Below are 14141 nucleotides of genomic sequence, written 5' to 3'. Positions count from 1 at the left end.
CACATTCATAGTTTCCTTAATGGACGCAGTTGTTGTGCATACCGAGGTTATGTCATTCTGTCTCCCAAAGCCAAAAAACTTTGAGGTGTAATACTGAACGCAGGTCAGTTTCAGAGATGCTGATCTCCAGAAGCAGTCTCTGTGTAGCCTGTTTAGCCAGCCTGTCAGCAAGTTCACTGCCTGATATTCCGACGTGTCCTGGGGTCCAGAAAACACCACTGAACGAGTGGACTGTTCCCGGGCATAGACAAGACTTCTGAATGGTCACTATCAAAGGATGGCGAGGGCAGCACTGGTCAATAGCTTGTAGGCTGCTCAAGGAGTCAAAGAAACAACTCACCAGAGCAAGAACGGACGTGCTCAAGAGCACGAGATATGGCCACCAGCTCTGCAGTGAAAACACTGCAACCACTTGGCAAGGAGAGCTGTTCAATAGGTCCCCTGTGAACATAGGCAAAGCCAATGTGACCATCAGGTATTGAGCAGTCAGTGTAAACCACTTCAGAGCCCCAGGACACGTCGACAATTGAGAGGAAGTGACAGCAGAAAGCCGCAGGATTAACTGAGTCCTTAGAGCCATGCGAAAGGTCCAGGCGAAGCTGCAGCCTAGATATACACCTTGGAGGTGTATGCGAATGGACCCAGAGGGTAGGAGGTAAAGGAAAGCACTCTAGTTCACACAGAAGGGTTTGGGGGCGAACTGCGATTGTAAGCCCTGACCTGGGCTGATGATGTGGGAGGTGAACCACTGTGGTTGAGAAAAGGAAATGGTGTTTGGAAGCTCAGGAGAGCTACGAATGTGTGCAACATAACTGGCGGGCAGTTATGGATACCTGATCTGCAATGGAGGGACTCCAGCCTCCACCAGTACGCTGGTAACTGGACTCATCCTAAAAGCTCCCGTCGCTAGTCGAATTCCACAGTGGTGCACTGGGTCTAGCAACCACAAGGCTGAGGGCGCCGCTGAACCATAAACCAGACTCCCATAGTCAAGGCGGGATTGAACAAGGGGCTCTGTAGTGCCACAACAGTGTAGAGCGATCTGCACCCCAGTTGGTGTTGCTCAGGCAGTGGAGGGCATTGAGGTGCTGCCAGCACTTCCACTTAAGCTGATGAAGATGAGAAAGCCAAGTCAACTGGGCGCTGAAAACCATTCCTAAGACTTGATATGTCTCCACTACAGTGAATAGGTCATCAGCAAGGTAAAGTTCTGGTTCCGGATGAACGGTATGGCACCGACACAAGCACACAACATGCGGATTCGCGGCTGCAAACTGGAAGCCATGGGCTAGAGCCCATGGCTGCAACTTGTACTCAGCAACACCAGTACTGGAGGAGCAGTAGGAAATGCAGAAGTCGTCTGCATACACAGAAGGTGAGACAGACTGCCCTACAGCTGCTGCTAGACCATTAATGGCCACTAAAAATAGAGATAAACTCAATACAGTGGCCTGCAGGACGCCATTATCCTGGATACGGCGGGGGAGGGGGGGGGGGGAGAGACTATGGGAGGCACTAACTTGAACACAGAAAGTATGGAGCAACAGGGAGTTTTGGATAAAAATCAGGAGAGGACCCTGGAGTCCCCACCCACACAGTGTGGCAAGGATATGATGTCACCAGGTCGTGTCATAAGCTTTTCATAAATCAAAAGAGATGGCAACCTGGTTGCTGCCATCTGGAAAAGGCTGTTTGGATGGCAGACTAGAGGGACACTAGATTATCAGCAGCTGAGCGACCCTGGCAGAAACCTGACATGGAGCCAATAGGACTTGTGAGTCCAGGAGCCAACACAATGCCGAGTCACCAGACGTTGTAGCAGCTTACAGAAGCTTAAAAAGAATGCTGGTGAGGCTGATGGGCTGATAGCTATCAACATCAAGTGGGTTTTTACCAGGTTTGAGCAGTGGAATGATGGTGCTCTCCCATCACTGCGACAGGACGATGCCATCGCTCCAGATGCAGTTGAAGCTGATGAGGATATGTCGCTGGTAGTCCGACAAAATATGTTTGATCATCTGAATGTGGATCTTATTTGGCCCAGGAGCTGTGTCGGGGCAATGTACAAGGGTGCTGAGAAGCTCCCACTTAGTAAATGCAGTCTTATATGGCTTTCTGTGGCATGTAGTGGACGAGAGGAGTTTCGCTTCCATCTGCCATTTCAGGGTACAAAGGCCGGGGGAGGGGGTAATTCTCCAATGCAGAGAGCCAAGCAAAGTGCTCTGCAATTACGTTTGAGTCAGTAGATAACATTCCATTTATATGAATGCCAGGGACACCTGTTGGAGTCTGGTACCCAAAGACACGTCTGATCTGATCTTTGTCCAGACTTGTGAAGGCGACATACAGTACCCAATGGTCGAGACATACCTAACTCAACACTTCTGTTTCCATCTTTTTAAGAGACAGTGAATACGGGCACAGAGCCATTTCAAAGTTATTAGGTGCTCCAGGGAAGGGTGTCGCTTATGTTGTTGTAGAGCCTGCCTATGCTCTTCAATGGCCTCAGCGATTTCTGGCGACCACCAAGGTGGCACCCTAAGGAACAAGGGATTGCATTTTCAGCCACAGAAATAATCATTCTGGTGACTCCCTCAACCACCACATCGATGTAACCGTGTGGGGGAGATTCATCAGTGTCAGCAGAGGTGAAAGCTTCCCAGTCTGCCTTGTTTAATGCCCATTGGGGTAAGTGTCCGGGGGGAATGATCCTGGGGGAGTGACAGGAAGATGAGGAACTGGTCACTGCCACACAAGTCATCATGTGCTCTCCAGTGGACAGATGGGAGAAGGCTACAGAGTGATAAATAAATGGCTGAGTAAGCACCACGAGCCATACTGAAATGTGTGGGAGCCCCAGCATTTAAGAGGCAGAGGTCAAATTGAGACAATAAGTTTTCGTCATCTCTACCTCGACCAGTAAGCACAGTACCACCCCACAAGAGGTCGTGTGACTAGGGCCTCCCATCGGGTAGACCATTTGCTGGGGTGCAAGTCTTTCAATTTGACGCCACTTCAGCGACTTGCGCACTGATGGGGATGAAATGATGATGATTAGGACAACACAACACCCAGTCCCTGAGCGGAGAAAATCTCTGACCCAGCCGGGAATCGAACCTGGGCCCTTAGTATTGACATTCTGTCGCACTGACCACTCAGCTACCAGAGGCGGACACTCCACAAGAGGTTATGGGCATTAAAACCTTCCAAAAGTAGGAAAGGTTTAGGGAGTTGATGAATCAGTGCGGCCAATATATTCAGGGGTACTGCACCATCTGAAGGAAGATATAGTTGGAGACAGTTATTCCCTGTGCTGTCCTTACTCTAATAGCCACAGCTTCAAGAGGAGTATGAAGGGGCACAGGTTCGCTACATACCGACTGCAGGACATAGACCCAAATTCCACCTGACACACTATTGCAGTCACTACAGTTTTTGTAATATCACCTATAGCCACAATGCGCAGGAGTCTGCACTGCTGGGAACCAGGTTTCCTGACGGACAATGCAAAGAACAGGTGTAACACTTAAAAGTTGACATAACTTGGCCAGGTGGGAGAAAAAACTGCCGCAGTTCCACCGGAGAATGACACTTTCTGTCGTATGGGGAGGCATGAAGTGACCAAGGAGGCAAATTAGGCCTCAGCATCACCTGCTGCCACCAATTGAGTGTTAGCATCCAGTCCCATTGCATCTGAAGCATCGGCGAGATCTAGGTCCTCAGAGGATGTCAGAATCTCCACCTCATCCTTGGTCGCGGAGCCATGGGGGAGTGCTGGTGCAGGGGCCACTGTAGGCTCCCTTAGGCCTCAGCATCACCTGCTGCCACCAGTTGAGCATTAGCATCCAGACCCATTGCATCAGAGGCATCGGCAAGATCTAGGTCTTCAGAGGATTTCAGAATCTTCACCGCATCCTCAGTCACAAAGCCCTGGGGGAGTGCTGGTGCAGGGGCTACTGTAGGCTCCCGTTTCTTAGTGGCCTCCTTCTTTGGTGGTTTGTCCTCTCACCGGACCTTAGGGGCTTGCTGGGAGGGGTTCTCAGAAGTTGCTTCAGGGACAGAAGAACATGAAGCCCTTTGACCAGCTCTTTCAGCCACTGGCTGGTGTCCACTTGACCTCTTGGGGGGGGGGGGGGGGGGACCGTCAAACGTAGAGACCCAAGGTACCCCTTCTGCTTGAGAGGAGGCTGTTTCTTCTCCAGCTGGTGGGATGGGACCTATGTCCCTGGCATTTGGGGGGGGGGGGGGGTGATGATACAAAAGTAGAAGCTTTGGGAGCAACAGAAGAAGACTTTCCCCCAGCCAGCTGGAGCAGGGAGGAAGATGGGCAGCCCTGAGGGCCAACTGGAGTAACCTTAGATGATGGGTGTAATGGTGTCACTGATGGCGACGCCATCTTGGCGGCAGCATAGGAAAACAGCATGTGAACATGGTTTAGCCTTTCATATTTGAGTTTAGCCTCATGGTAAGACAGCCTGTCCAGGATCTTGTACTCCATAGAGTATTTGGATGCAGCGAACATCCGCAATCTCTATATGTGGCGCTGGAATTGCACCAAGAGGACATGTGCCTGAATTCTCAGCACTTAAAGCATCGCATAGGGAGAGGGACATAAGGTTTGATGTCACAGTGGTACACCAACACTTTGACCTTCTCAGGTACTGAAGCACCCTCAAAGGCCAAGATGAAGGCATTGGTAGCAACCCTATTGTCTCTGGGTACCTTGTAAACACACCAGACGAAATGAACACCCTGCCATTCTAAATTGGCACATAGCTCGTTACTAGACTGCAACAGAAGTCGCAATGAAAAATAATTCCCTGGACCATGTTTAGGTTTTTATGGGGAGCGACCGAAACAAGAATCCCACCCAGCTTGTCACTGGCGAGTAATGCTCGGGGGTGGTTGGGGATGCCGTCTGAATCAAAACTGACCCATTGCACATTTTGGACAGTGCTGTCACTTCCGCAAACTTACCCTCCAGGTGCTCAACAAAAAACAGAGGCTTCGTATCCACATGGAGAGGAACAATTTAGGGTATACCTGTAAGCATTGAACTCAACCTTTCCTTCCTTAGAGACTGCTGGGGCCATTCGGTCCCCAGCAAAAGATGAGTTAGTCTGCTTCCTTGCGGGTCATCCATCCTGATGCCACCCACTCCGATCAGGGGCTCTCCCCACAGGCGCAACCCAGCCACAGCAAAGGTCACCTGGCATGATGGCCATTAACAGGACTCCTGATGCCCCAGGAAGACGGGTGCATCTACTCCTTGGCATACATGAGGAGATTACAGCTCAGGCATCAGCATTGCAGTCCCTGTGTTGTGAGGGGGCTAGGCTACCACCAAATGGGTACATGACAGATGCACCACAAGGGACTGGCTACCATGCCGGATATTGGGTGCAGAGAAATCCAATATTGTCATGAGGGTGAAAGAGGAGAGGAGACAATGGAACAGATTACATGTCCCGGAAGGTGTCCTCACCCAAATAGTTGAATTGCAGGTGGACATGCAAAGCCATGACGAGAAAAGGTGCAGGAGATCGAATTTACAGGTAATGGCACTATGGATAACTGGTGCACCACGTAAGGCATCCTTCCCCAAATGGCCTGCACTTCTGTAGAATTTGTGAAGTAGGAGGTCAAACCATAAAATGGGATCTGAACTTATAGGGCTGAAAAGTGGGAGACTCCTTTTAGTCGCCCATAATGACAGGCAGGAATACCTTGGGCCTATTCTAACACCCAGATCTGCAGAGGGGGGGGGGGGGCGAGTTAACTGTATTCCCTGGTCACCAAATACACCACGTAGAATCTGTGGGAGCATCTCGGTCGGGCTGTAAGCACCAGGGATCCTCAACTGAGAGCACCAGGGATCCTCAACTGAGAAACGTAGTGCGTAGTGCAGATGGTCAATGCAACAGAGTAGGAATTATTTCACATCGCTGTCAGTACCTTCTAAAACCTCCATAACTCTCTTCCAACACATCTTTTAGCGGTCTATGCTGCAAAAGGTGTTTGTTCAGGCTTTCGACTGGCAGTCATATTAATGTGAATGGACAGTGTAGTCTCATCCTAGTACAAAGAAAAATTGTCAAAATATTTATGTGGCCTGCAGCACTAAGGTGAGCTGCCACACTTTCATCTATGAAGAAGTAAACATGGTGTTAATAAGTATGAAAAAGCATCATGTATTCTGCAATACACAAGAATAGCTGGATAATTTGCAGTGGTAATTTTGTATCCAGAGAAGCTTATTAGCATAGCACCTGGAGGTTCACCAAAGCAGACATTTTTAAGAGCTCAGATTCTCCACAGAAGACAATTTGGCAACAGAGAAGTTTCTCCACCACAGCCCTTTAAGGTCTATGCCACAAATATAGAGCTTGTTCCTTGGCAGTCAGCCTTCTTACAAGTTACTGATGTCAGACCTATGCACCAAAATACTCCCCAGAGATTTGTCTATTAGCAAACACCGCTTTTCCAAATTTACCCATCAGTTTTACTTTTCTTAATGAAAAGAGTATTGAATATGGTGCCAAAGTTGACACTGGACTGCACTGCTGATCAGACTGTCACCACATCCAACATTTAAGGTGGAGATCTTTCCACACCTTAGTCCAAACTACAGCCGCATGAGAATCTTTGTTAGAAAGGACAGAGATGGTCAAATAAATTTATGCAGTGAAATTCAAGTTAGATCAAAGATTCACACATTATTATGAATCAAGAAACATTTCAGTTGCATGGCAATGGAGAACTGACACAAAGTGAAAAATCTAAGAAACTAAAAACACATACACTGTTTTAGAATGTGTGTGAGATTTATCTACGGTTAATTGGATCGGAGAAATTTCATGTTTTACAAAGAAGCAACCTTGTAATAACTATTAACCAAAAATTCTATTACCTGTAGCTGCGTATTTCTCTTTACCTAAAACACATCTATTTCAATAAAAAGAATGATGTGTTACAAAGAAATCTTACCTTTTTCACCTTTACTCCAATATCAAACAGCTTTTTTGCTATAAAATGTGAGTTTGTATCCAACGTTTGGCCCTTCAAGACTTCATCTCCAATTACTGTAAAAAAGTTTTTTTATGTCTGGGATGAAATTGTCACATTTTCTAAAGGGATGATATTATTGTTATGCTGGGAGAAACAAAAACAATTATATGATGTTTTCGTAAATATGGAAAATTGTAGCATATGCAAATCCTTCACACAATCCGAACCAGTTAACAGAGTTTACTGGCTTAACAACGTGGTGTAAGTAGGTGTTTAAATAGCAGTTACTTAACCTATATAAAATATGTACAGTAGCAATGGACAGTTGACATTTGAAGTACGAATTCTTCCAGTTATGTATTGAAATGATTTCTGGAAATTATAAATGCTATACCATTTTCATTTCCCTATGTTCCACAAAATTAAAGATCTTGGCAAGGTCACAGCAAAGACCAATAGCATAACTTTATTGTGTATTTGTACTAGAACTGAGTTCACGAGATCATACATTGTCTACTCGGTACTGAAGCCTTTTACAAAAGCCAAACAGAGCTGTTGTTAAGAGATTATTCTCACAATAGATGGTTCAATTTTTTGTTGTAAGTTACATTTTCAAAAATGTTTGATAACAAGGAAAGGATAGAGACTGTTCTACAAAAAGGAATCAGTAACCTCCACTTTTGTATATTTATACTTCCGTCTGCATACTTCAGTATTTCAGGAGATACACACTGACTCATTGAAATCATCTCAAGGGTGGAGAAATCAAGCCAGGAAAAAACATTTGCGGATATTACCATGGCCAGAAGTGTTACTACTTTTTGGTGATTTAAGATCTTTGTGATTTCTCTAACAGATGAGTTGGCAAAACTGATGTGTTCTGGTGGAGAATTCATTGCCTGTCTATATAATTTATTGCATCTGCTTTTGATAGACCATTTTTGGTCCCTCTGTTTTCAGTTATAATATGTTATTAGGTTAGCAGTCACTTGTTTCATTCCAACAATACCGCAGTGGCCATCACAAGAGTCTTCAAAATTTTACTTTCGCACATTTTAGATGTGATAATCCTTGTGAAATTTGTCTGTATAGGTAACAAACCATGGCTGGTGCTGGCAGCAATCTGTTTGTTAAAATATGGCTGCAAGAACTGATTGTTTTTTGGCAAATATCTTATCATTCAGTTCCCACATAATGCAAAATCATTTTTACTGATGCATCTTTGCTCTTGGCTTCTCAAATTTTTCTCTGGTCAATTGGAAATGAATCACTCTGCTTACTAATTTTTACATCAAATTGAAATCACGGTTGTTGTGACATGCAGAATTTTTCATTCAAACCAGAGGGCAGACTTGATAAAGCATTGGCATTGCAAGGTACTTCTGTAAATCTGTGTCCAATTTCACAGATATATCCCATCAATGTTATTGTCCATCTTTGTAGACTCTGAACTGACTTTACTGGCAGCTGTTTGCTTGGATGGAATACTGAAACCAGACGCTTGTCATCAATCAAATGGTTCAAATGGCTCTGAGCACTGTGGGACTTAACATCGAAGGTCATCAGTCCCCTAGAACTTAGAACTACTTAAACCTAACTAACCTAAGGGCATCACACACATCCATGCCCAAGGCAGGATTCGAACCTGCAACCGTAGTGGTCGCGCGGTTCCAGACTGTAGCGCCTACAACCGCTCGGCCACCCCGGCCGGCTGTGATCAATCCAAATCTTCTTTCCTGCAATTATTGATTAAACTTCTTGACCCCATTAATAATAGATAGCATCTGTCTTTATCTGAGGTTCATTTAAATCTTTGGAAGCAAAGGTGATGGGTTTTCCTGCTCCATCTGAATACTTGTGAGACAATACTGTTCTGACTACTTATGAAGATGCACCAGTGACTATTACAAAAGTTTCAGTTGTGCCAAAGTGCACCAATTTAGTTTTCTCGATAATTTCCTTCTTGAGCTTCAAAATTGCTGCTTCATCTTTCTTCTTCTCTCCTCCTCAGTTAGCCTTTTTCATGGCTTCCTTGGAATTTCTTACAAATCTTTTTGCTTCAGGGTGAAATGAAGCTGTAGTCTTCATGTGTTCTATGCCATTCCTTCCACAGAAATCACTGAATTCCTTTGATACAAATTGTGTATCATTATCAGAAACTATGGATTTGGGGAATCCTTCAATGGCAATGATTTTTTTAAGTGCCTTTATTGGGTGTTTGAAGCTGTTAACATCATGTCAAATATAGCTCATATAGGAACTATGAGAATGCATTCACACATATGAACCAGGATGCTTTTTAAAATTGCCCACCACAATCAATGAGAATTGTTTCCTATGGTTCTGTTGCTGGGGGCGTCCTAAAAATTACTTTTAGATTTGTTTTTACTGTTTCACAGGATTCACAATGTGAAACCATTTCTTCCTTTTCTTTACAATATTATGAGAAGGAAAGTTTTAACTCACCACATAGTGAGTCACAGATAGGCACAACAAAAAGACTTTCATCACAATCAAAGATTTTGTCCACTGGCCTTCATCAACAACAACAACGACAACACACACACACACACACACACACACACACACAAGAGACTCATTTTCTTTGTACATTTTGGCTGCCAAAAACATCTGCATTAATCATGACGTGTCTTCAAAATTCTCTTTTGGCACATTTTGGATAGGATAACCCGTGTGAAATATCTCTGAACACATAACAAGCCATGGCTGGTGCTGATTACGCCTTCAGCTTAGGTAAAAAAAAAAAAATCCAGAATTAAGCATGTTTTCAAATTCTGTTGGAACCTTGTTGAAAATGAAATATGTCAAACCTTGTGAACTTTTCTGCATATGTGTCAAGGAAGTGCTGAACATGACAAGACTAAAACGTGCTACAAGAGAAAGAACTCTAGAAGCAACTCACTGTGAGGAGGCAGTTAAACTGACTGTAATTACTTTCGCTAAAATCAAACATCAGTAAAGAGAATCACATGTAGTAACCACATTGCAAGAATAGTAAACTTGATTTGAACCTAGAACAAATAGTATACTATTGTGGTGAAGAGGAGTTAGCTCTTGCAGCTTGGGCCACTTTTGAGTCAAGCTTCCTATTGGACGCACCATAAATCAGGCTGAAAGAGCTTGTAAATGAAAAGGGGAAAAAGTGAGTAACTGCTGGCGGAATTCTGGATAAATTAAATACAGTGGTGGTTATCTGGAAGCTAATGTTGGAAATCCACACTTGATGCTCAATCATAAAATAGATTTAGTCTCTCATCAGTACTCATTGCAGAAGAGCACAATTTCTTTTGTTTATGACAGCTCTTTAATTCTCAGTAACACATACTTTTCAAATAGCTCAAATGTAAGATTATGCAATATGATTTCAGAACATTTAGTATGGAACTTCCTGGCAGATTAAAACTGTGTGCCCCACCGAGACTCGAACTCGGGACCTTTGCCTCGAACTCGGGACCTTTGCCTAGCCATGGCTGGTGCTGATTGCAGTCCTTTTGTCCTTTGGCAAATAGTCTTCAAAATGGTTCAAATGGCTCTGAGCACTATGGGACTTAACATCTGAGGTCATCAGCCCCTAGACTTAGAACTACTTAAACCTAACTAACCTAAGGACATCACACACATCCATGTCCGAGGCAGGATTCGAAGCTGCGACCGTTGCAGCAGCGCAGTTCCGGCCTGAAGCGCCTAGAACCGCTCTGCCACAACGGCCAGCGGCAAATAGTCTTGCCATCCACTTTTCACATAACAGAAAATCATTTTTTGTGCTGCATATTTGCTCATGGCGGCTCGAATTTTTTCTGTGTAACTGGAAATGAATCGATCTGTTTTCTTCATCAAGCTGCACACAGGATTCGTCATATATATTAAAACCTATCCGCTAATTCTTACGCGCAAGTTAAGAGTTACACCTCACAACAAAATATAAAACTTACTCACAATCCCTGCCGTTGGTTTCATTTCCTTGATCTTTTTAGAACAAAGGTTTCTACAACTATATATTACATGCTTCAGACTTAAACTTCGCTTCATGTTTTCCAGGTATAACAAAGATCTTGCCATTCACAACAGTCGTCTGCTACATTTGTTGTCAAACATTAGTACTGCGGAAGTTTATAAGCATCAAAGAAAGTCAATATCGCTGCATCGTATAGTCACATTGCTTAACACTACGAAAACTGGCGCAAACGTTCACACCTGTCGACTGGTAATCATTTCTGAAAGTACTTGAAAGTTTATTTCTTTTACGATTATAATGACTATTAATTACTTCTATGCGGAATATATAAGTAATATTTAATTTTAAAAAATAAATTACCACATCTTTCTTGTTTCTGCAATGAGAAAATAAATTCCTGTTATTGTAGCTCAAATGCTATAGTAGTTTTCTGTGGTGTATGTAAAGCCTGGTTCATTCGTGTAACTGATGTGAGGCCACTACTTGTGGCGTTTCTATAGCGACACCGGGACCTATCGTTCAAATAAGACGCCACTAATTCTACGTGGTTGCACAGCTTTCAGTGTAGCTTCAGTTGAAGTCATGTGGTCAGGTATCAATGTTATAGTGCAGGTTATGGGATTAGAGCAGAGACAACAGTTAAATACAAGGAAGGCGCACTCTTACTGCTGGAATCGAACATATTTTTCTCGCAGGGATAAATCAAGAACCACAAACACATTTACAAAATAAATAATTCTTGAAGACACAAACTCTGTCTTCTGTGGCAAAGTATCCAACACCTGGAATGTAAATATCATCAGGAAATTCGCCACTCTTCCAAGATTTTAGATTCTTGTTGTATTCATTGACGTAGGCATTTTGAATGACTAATTTTAGTTTAACAGCTGCCAGATCACACTCGGGGGCTATTTCCCGAATGTATAGTAGTCCACAATTTCTACAGGGCTTGGTCTCACAAATTAAAAAGTTTATATAACTCACTTTTTTGGTTACATATTACGTTTATTTATTCAAGCATCCCAAAAACCTGTCAGGATTATGGGATACATCTTTGGCAAGTAAATATTGCGGACACACACAGACACTGCTGCAGAAAATTAATCAAAGGTTCCTGTTGTTCCAGGACTTACGAAAGTGTACCTGCCGACATCTGCTTTGGCTTTTTCGGTGATAAAATGAAAACACACTGAAATCCAATGCTGTACAGCAGCAGCTACTCCCCGATAACTGCGACAGAATGCTCGTGTTTTGAATACAGCCACCAGGGAACAGTGGTGGTAGGAAAGTGGAGCAACACAGTGAAACCAAATTGAACTTTTTGTGGTATGACAAAGGCTGCGTCTTATGTTGCATCACTAAAAACCAAGGATTTACACACACAACTACATTGCAACTGCAGTATGTCACAAACCGTGTAGACGTTCTTGAACCTGTCTTAACGCTTCTTCCTTTCAAGTCGACTTGTTCTTTTCCATTTGAATACTCTACATCTTGAACAAGCAAAAACTATTATAATGCATTTCTCCTTTTCAGTTTTTCATATGCACTCCCAGAGCACAGTACATATGCAGATTTGTTGATGCGTATGGCGTGTGCCACAATAGTTCATTGTTTCCTGCGTATTGTGGGAATCTCTTGCACTGTTAAGCGTACAACAGGCAGCTAAGTGCACCTGCATTTCGTTGAGAACTTTGTTATGGATTGTTAAGGAGGTTAATGTGGAATGATGTCTGTTGATTCCAAAGAAAGTGCACTGACATTTATAGATAATTACTGATAAAGAGAAGTCATATTAAACCTCTCCTCCAAAGATTATTTGAAGGTATGGTCACTTCACTGTAAAAAATCAGACGAGTAGGAAAACAGAAAAGAAGCAGTTTACAAATTTATGAAAACTTCATGTAAGAACTGTGGATAAATTTTCATGTTTTGGAGACTCAGTAGCACAACAGCTGAGGAATCTTAAAACCTGCACAACAGAAAAAGATGGCACAGGTATATACTTCAGCACACAACTAGAAATAGAAATGAAGGAAACAAATTATAAAAAAAAGAACAATTTTGGCGATCTTGACTTCTGTTGGGTTGTGGGGTCTATGAAGTTCACAAATTTGTGGAGTCAGAAGATTTTAGTTTATAATGTTTCTTCAGTAAAGTTATGTAAACAGTTTTCTTACAAAATTAAATACAAATGAAGCAAAGAAAGCCATGTAATCTTCACATTTTTACCAAGAACATTTCTTATCAGTAACAGATCCAGCATTCTGTTCAGGGGTGAGATGATGGGGGGGGGGGGGGTCGGATGCAGTTACAGTTTGTTACTGTCTATGTCTCCCACCCCCTTCCCTCCCAAATGTAACTTGGCTTCAACACCACATCCAAAAACAGTAAGCAATCATCCTTCTCTATTTCCATTGTAAACTGGTTGTTCTTATGGAGTGAGTTCAGATGTTGCAAAAAGCTTGACACTTCTTCTTCGCCATGGAGCCACACTCTACAAAAGTGTCATCTACAAGTCACCAGAAGACTCTCGGTTTCAGTTTTGCTGAATGAAATGCCCTTTACTCAAAGTCTTCCATAAAAAAAGTATGGTAGCTCTTCTGACGATATGTAGATGACACTTTTGTAGTGTGGTCACATGATGAAGAAGAACTGTCATGCTTCTTGCAACATCTGAACTCAGTCCACAAGAACATCCAGATTACGGTGGAAATAGAGCAGGATGGTTGCTTACTGCTTTTCGATGTCTTGGCTACTGGGAAAGTGGATGGGTCATTAGGGCATTCTGTCTACTGCAAGCCCACACATACAGACCTTTATCTCCGAGAGTCGACCTGCCATCACTCTTCACAAAATTTTGGCGTCCTTAGAAGGTTGGTGCACTGGGCTCTTGTTGTTTCTGATAGAGACAGCTTTACAAAGGAGCTAGAACATCTACAGTCCTTGTTCAAAGATAGTAGTTACTCTCCACGTCAGACAGCACAGCATTAAGGAGGAAGAAGTGTGACCACCCACAACATCAAGAAGTTGTTCAAATTCACGGTGTTCCTTCCCTACATTGGCAACCTTTCATCTAAAATAGGGGGGAACCTAAGAAAACATCAAGTTAAAGTAATCTACCGGTCACTGGCGAAGATTAGTGCCCTTCTAGGTT

General features: G+C 43.3%; 1 protein-coding gene across 2 annotated transcripts in view; it reads right to left on the bottom strand.

Moving 5' to 3' along the window:
* The window catches only part of LOC126259345 (FAD synthase-like), a 119131-nt gene extending 108010 nt beyond the window's left edge, over positions 1-11121 (bottom strand). For both annotated transcript variants that reach the window (XM_049956059.1, XM_049956069.1), the window contains exons 1-2: positions 10962-11121; positions 6988-7082 (exon numbers count right to left, since the gene is read on the bottom strand). In XM_049956059.1, the coding sequence (XP_049812016.1) occupies positions 6988-7082; positions 10962-11088 (222 nt within the window). In that variant the 5' untranslated portion in view covers positions 11089-11121. The remainder of the gene's footprint in view (positions 1-6987; positions 7083-10961) is intronic.
* Between the last annotated feature and the right edge of the window lie 3020 nt (positions 11122-14141).

Source organism: Schistocerca nitens, chromosome 1, assembly GCF_023898315.1.
Source record: "Schistocerca nitens isolate TAMUIC-IGC-003100 chromosome 1, iqSchNite1.1, whole genome shotgun sequence".
Taxonomy (NCBI): domain Eukaryota; kingdom Metazoa; phylum Arthropoda; class Insecta; order Orthoptera; family Acrididae; genus Schistocerca; species Schistocerca nitens.
The sequence above is the reverse complement of the archived record's forward strand: the minus strand, read 5'-3'. Positions and strand labels throughout refer to the sequence as shown.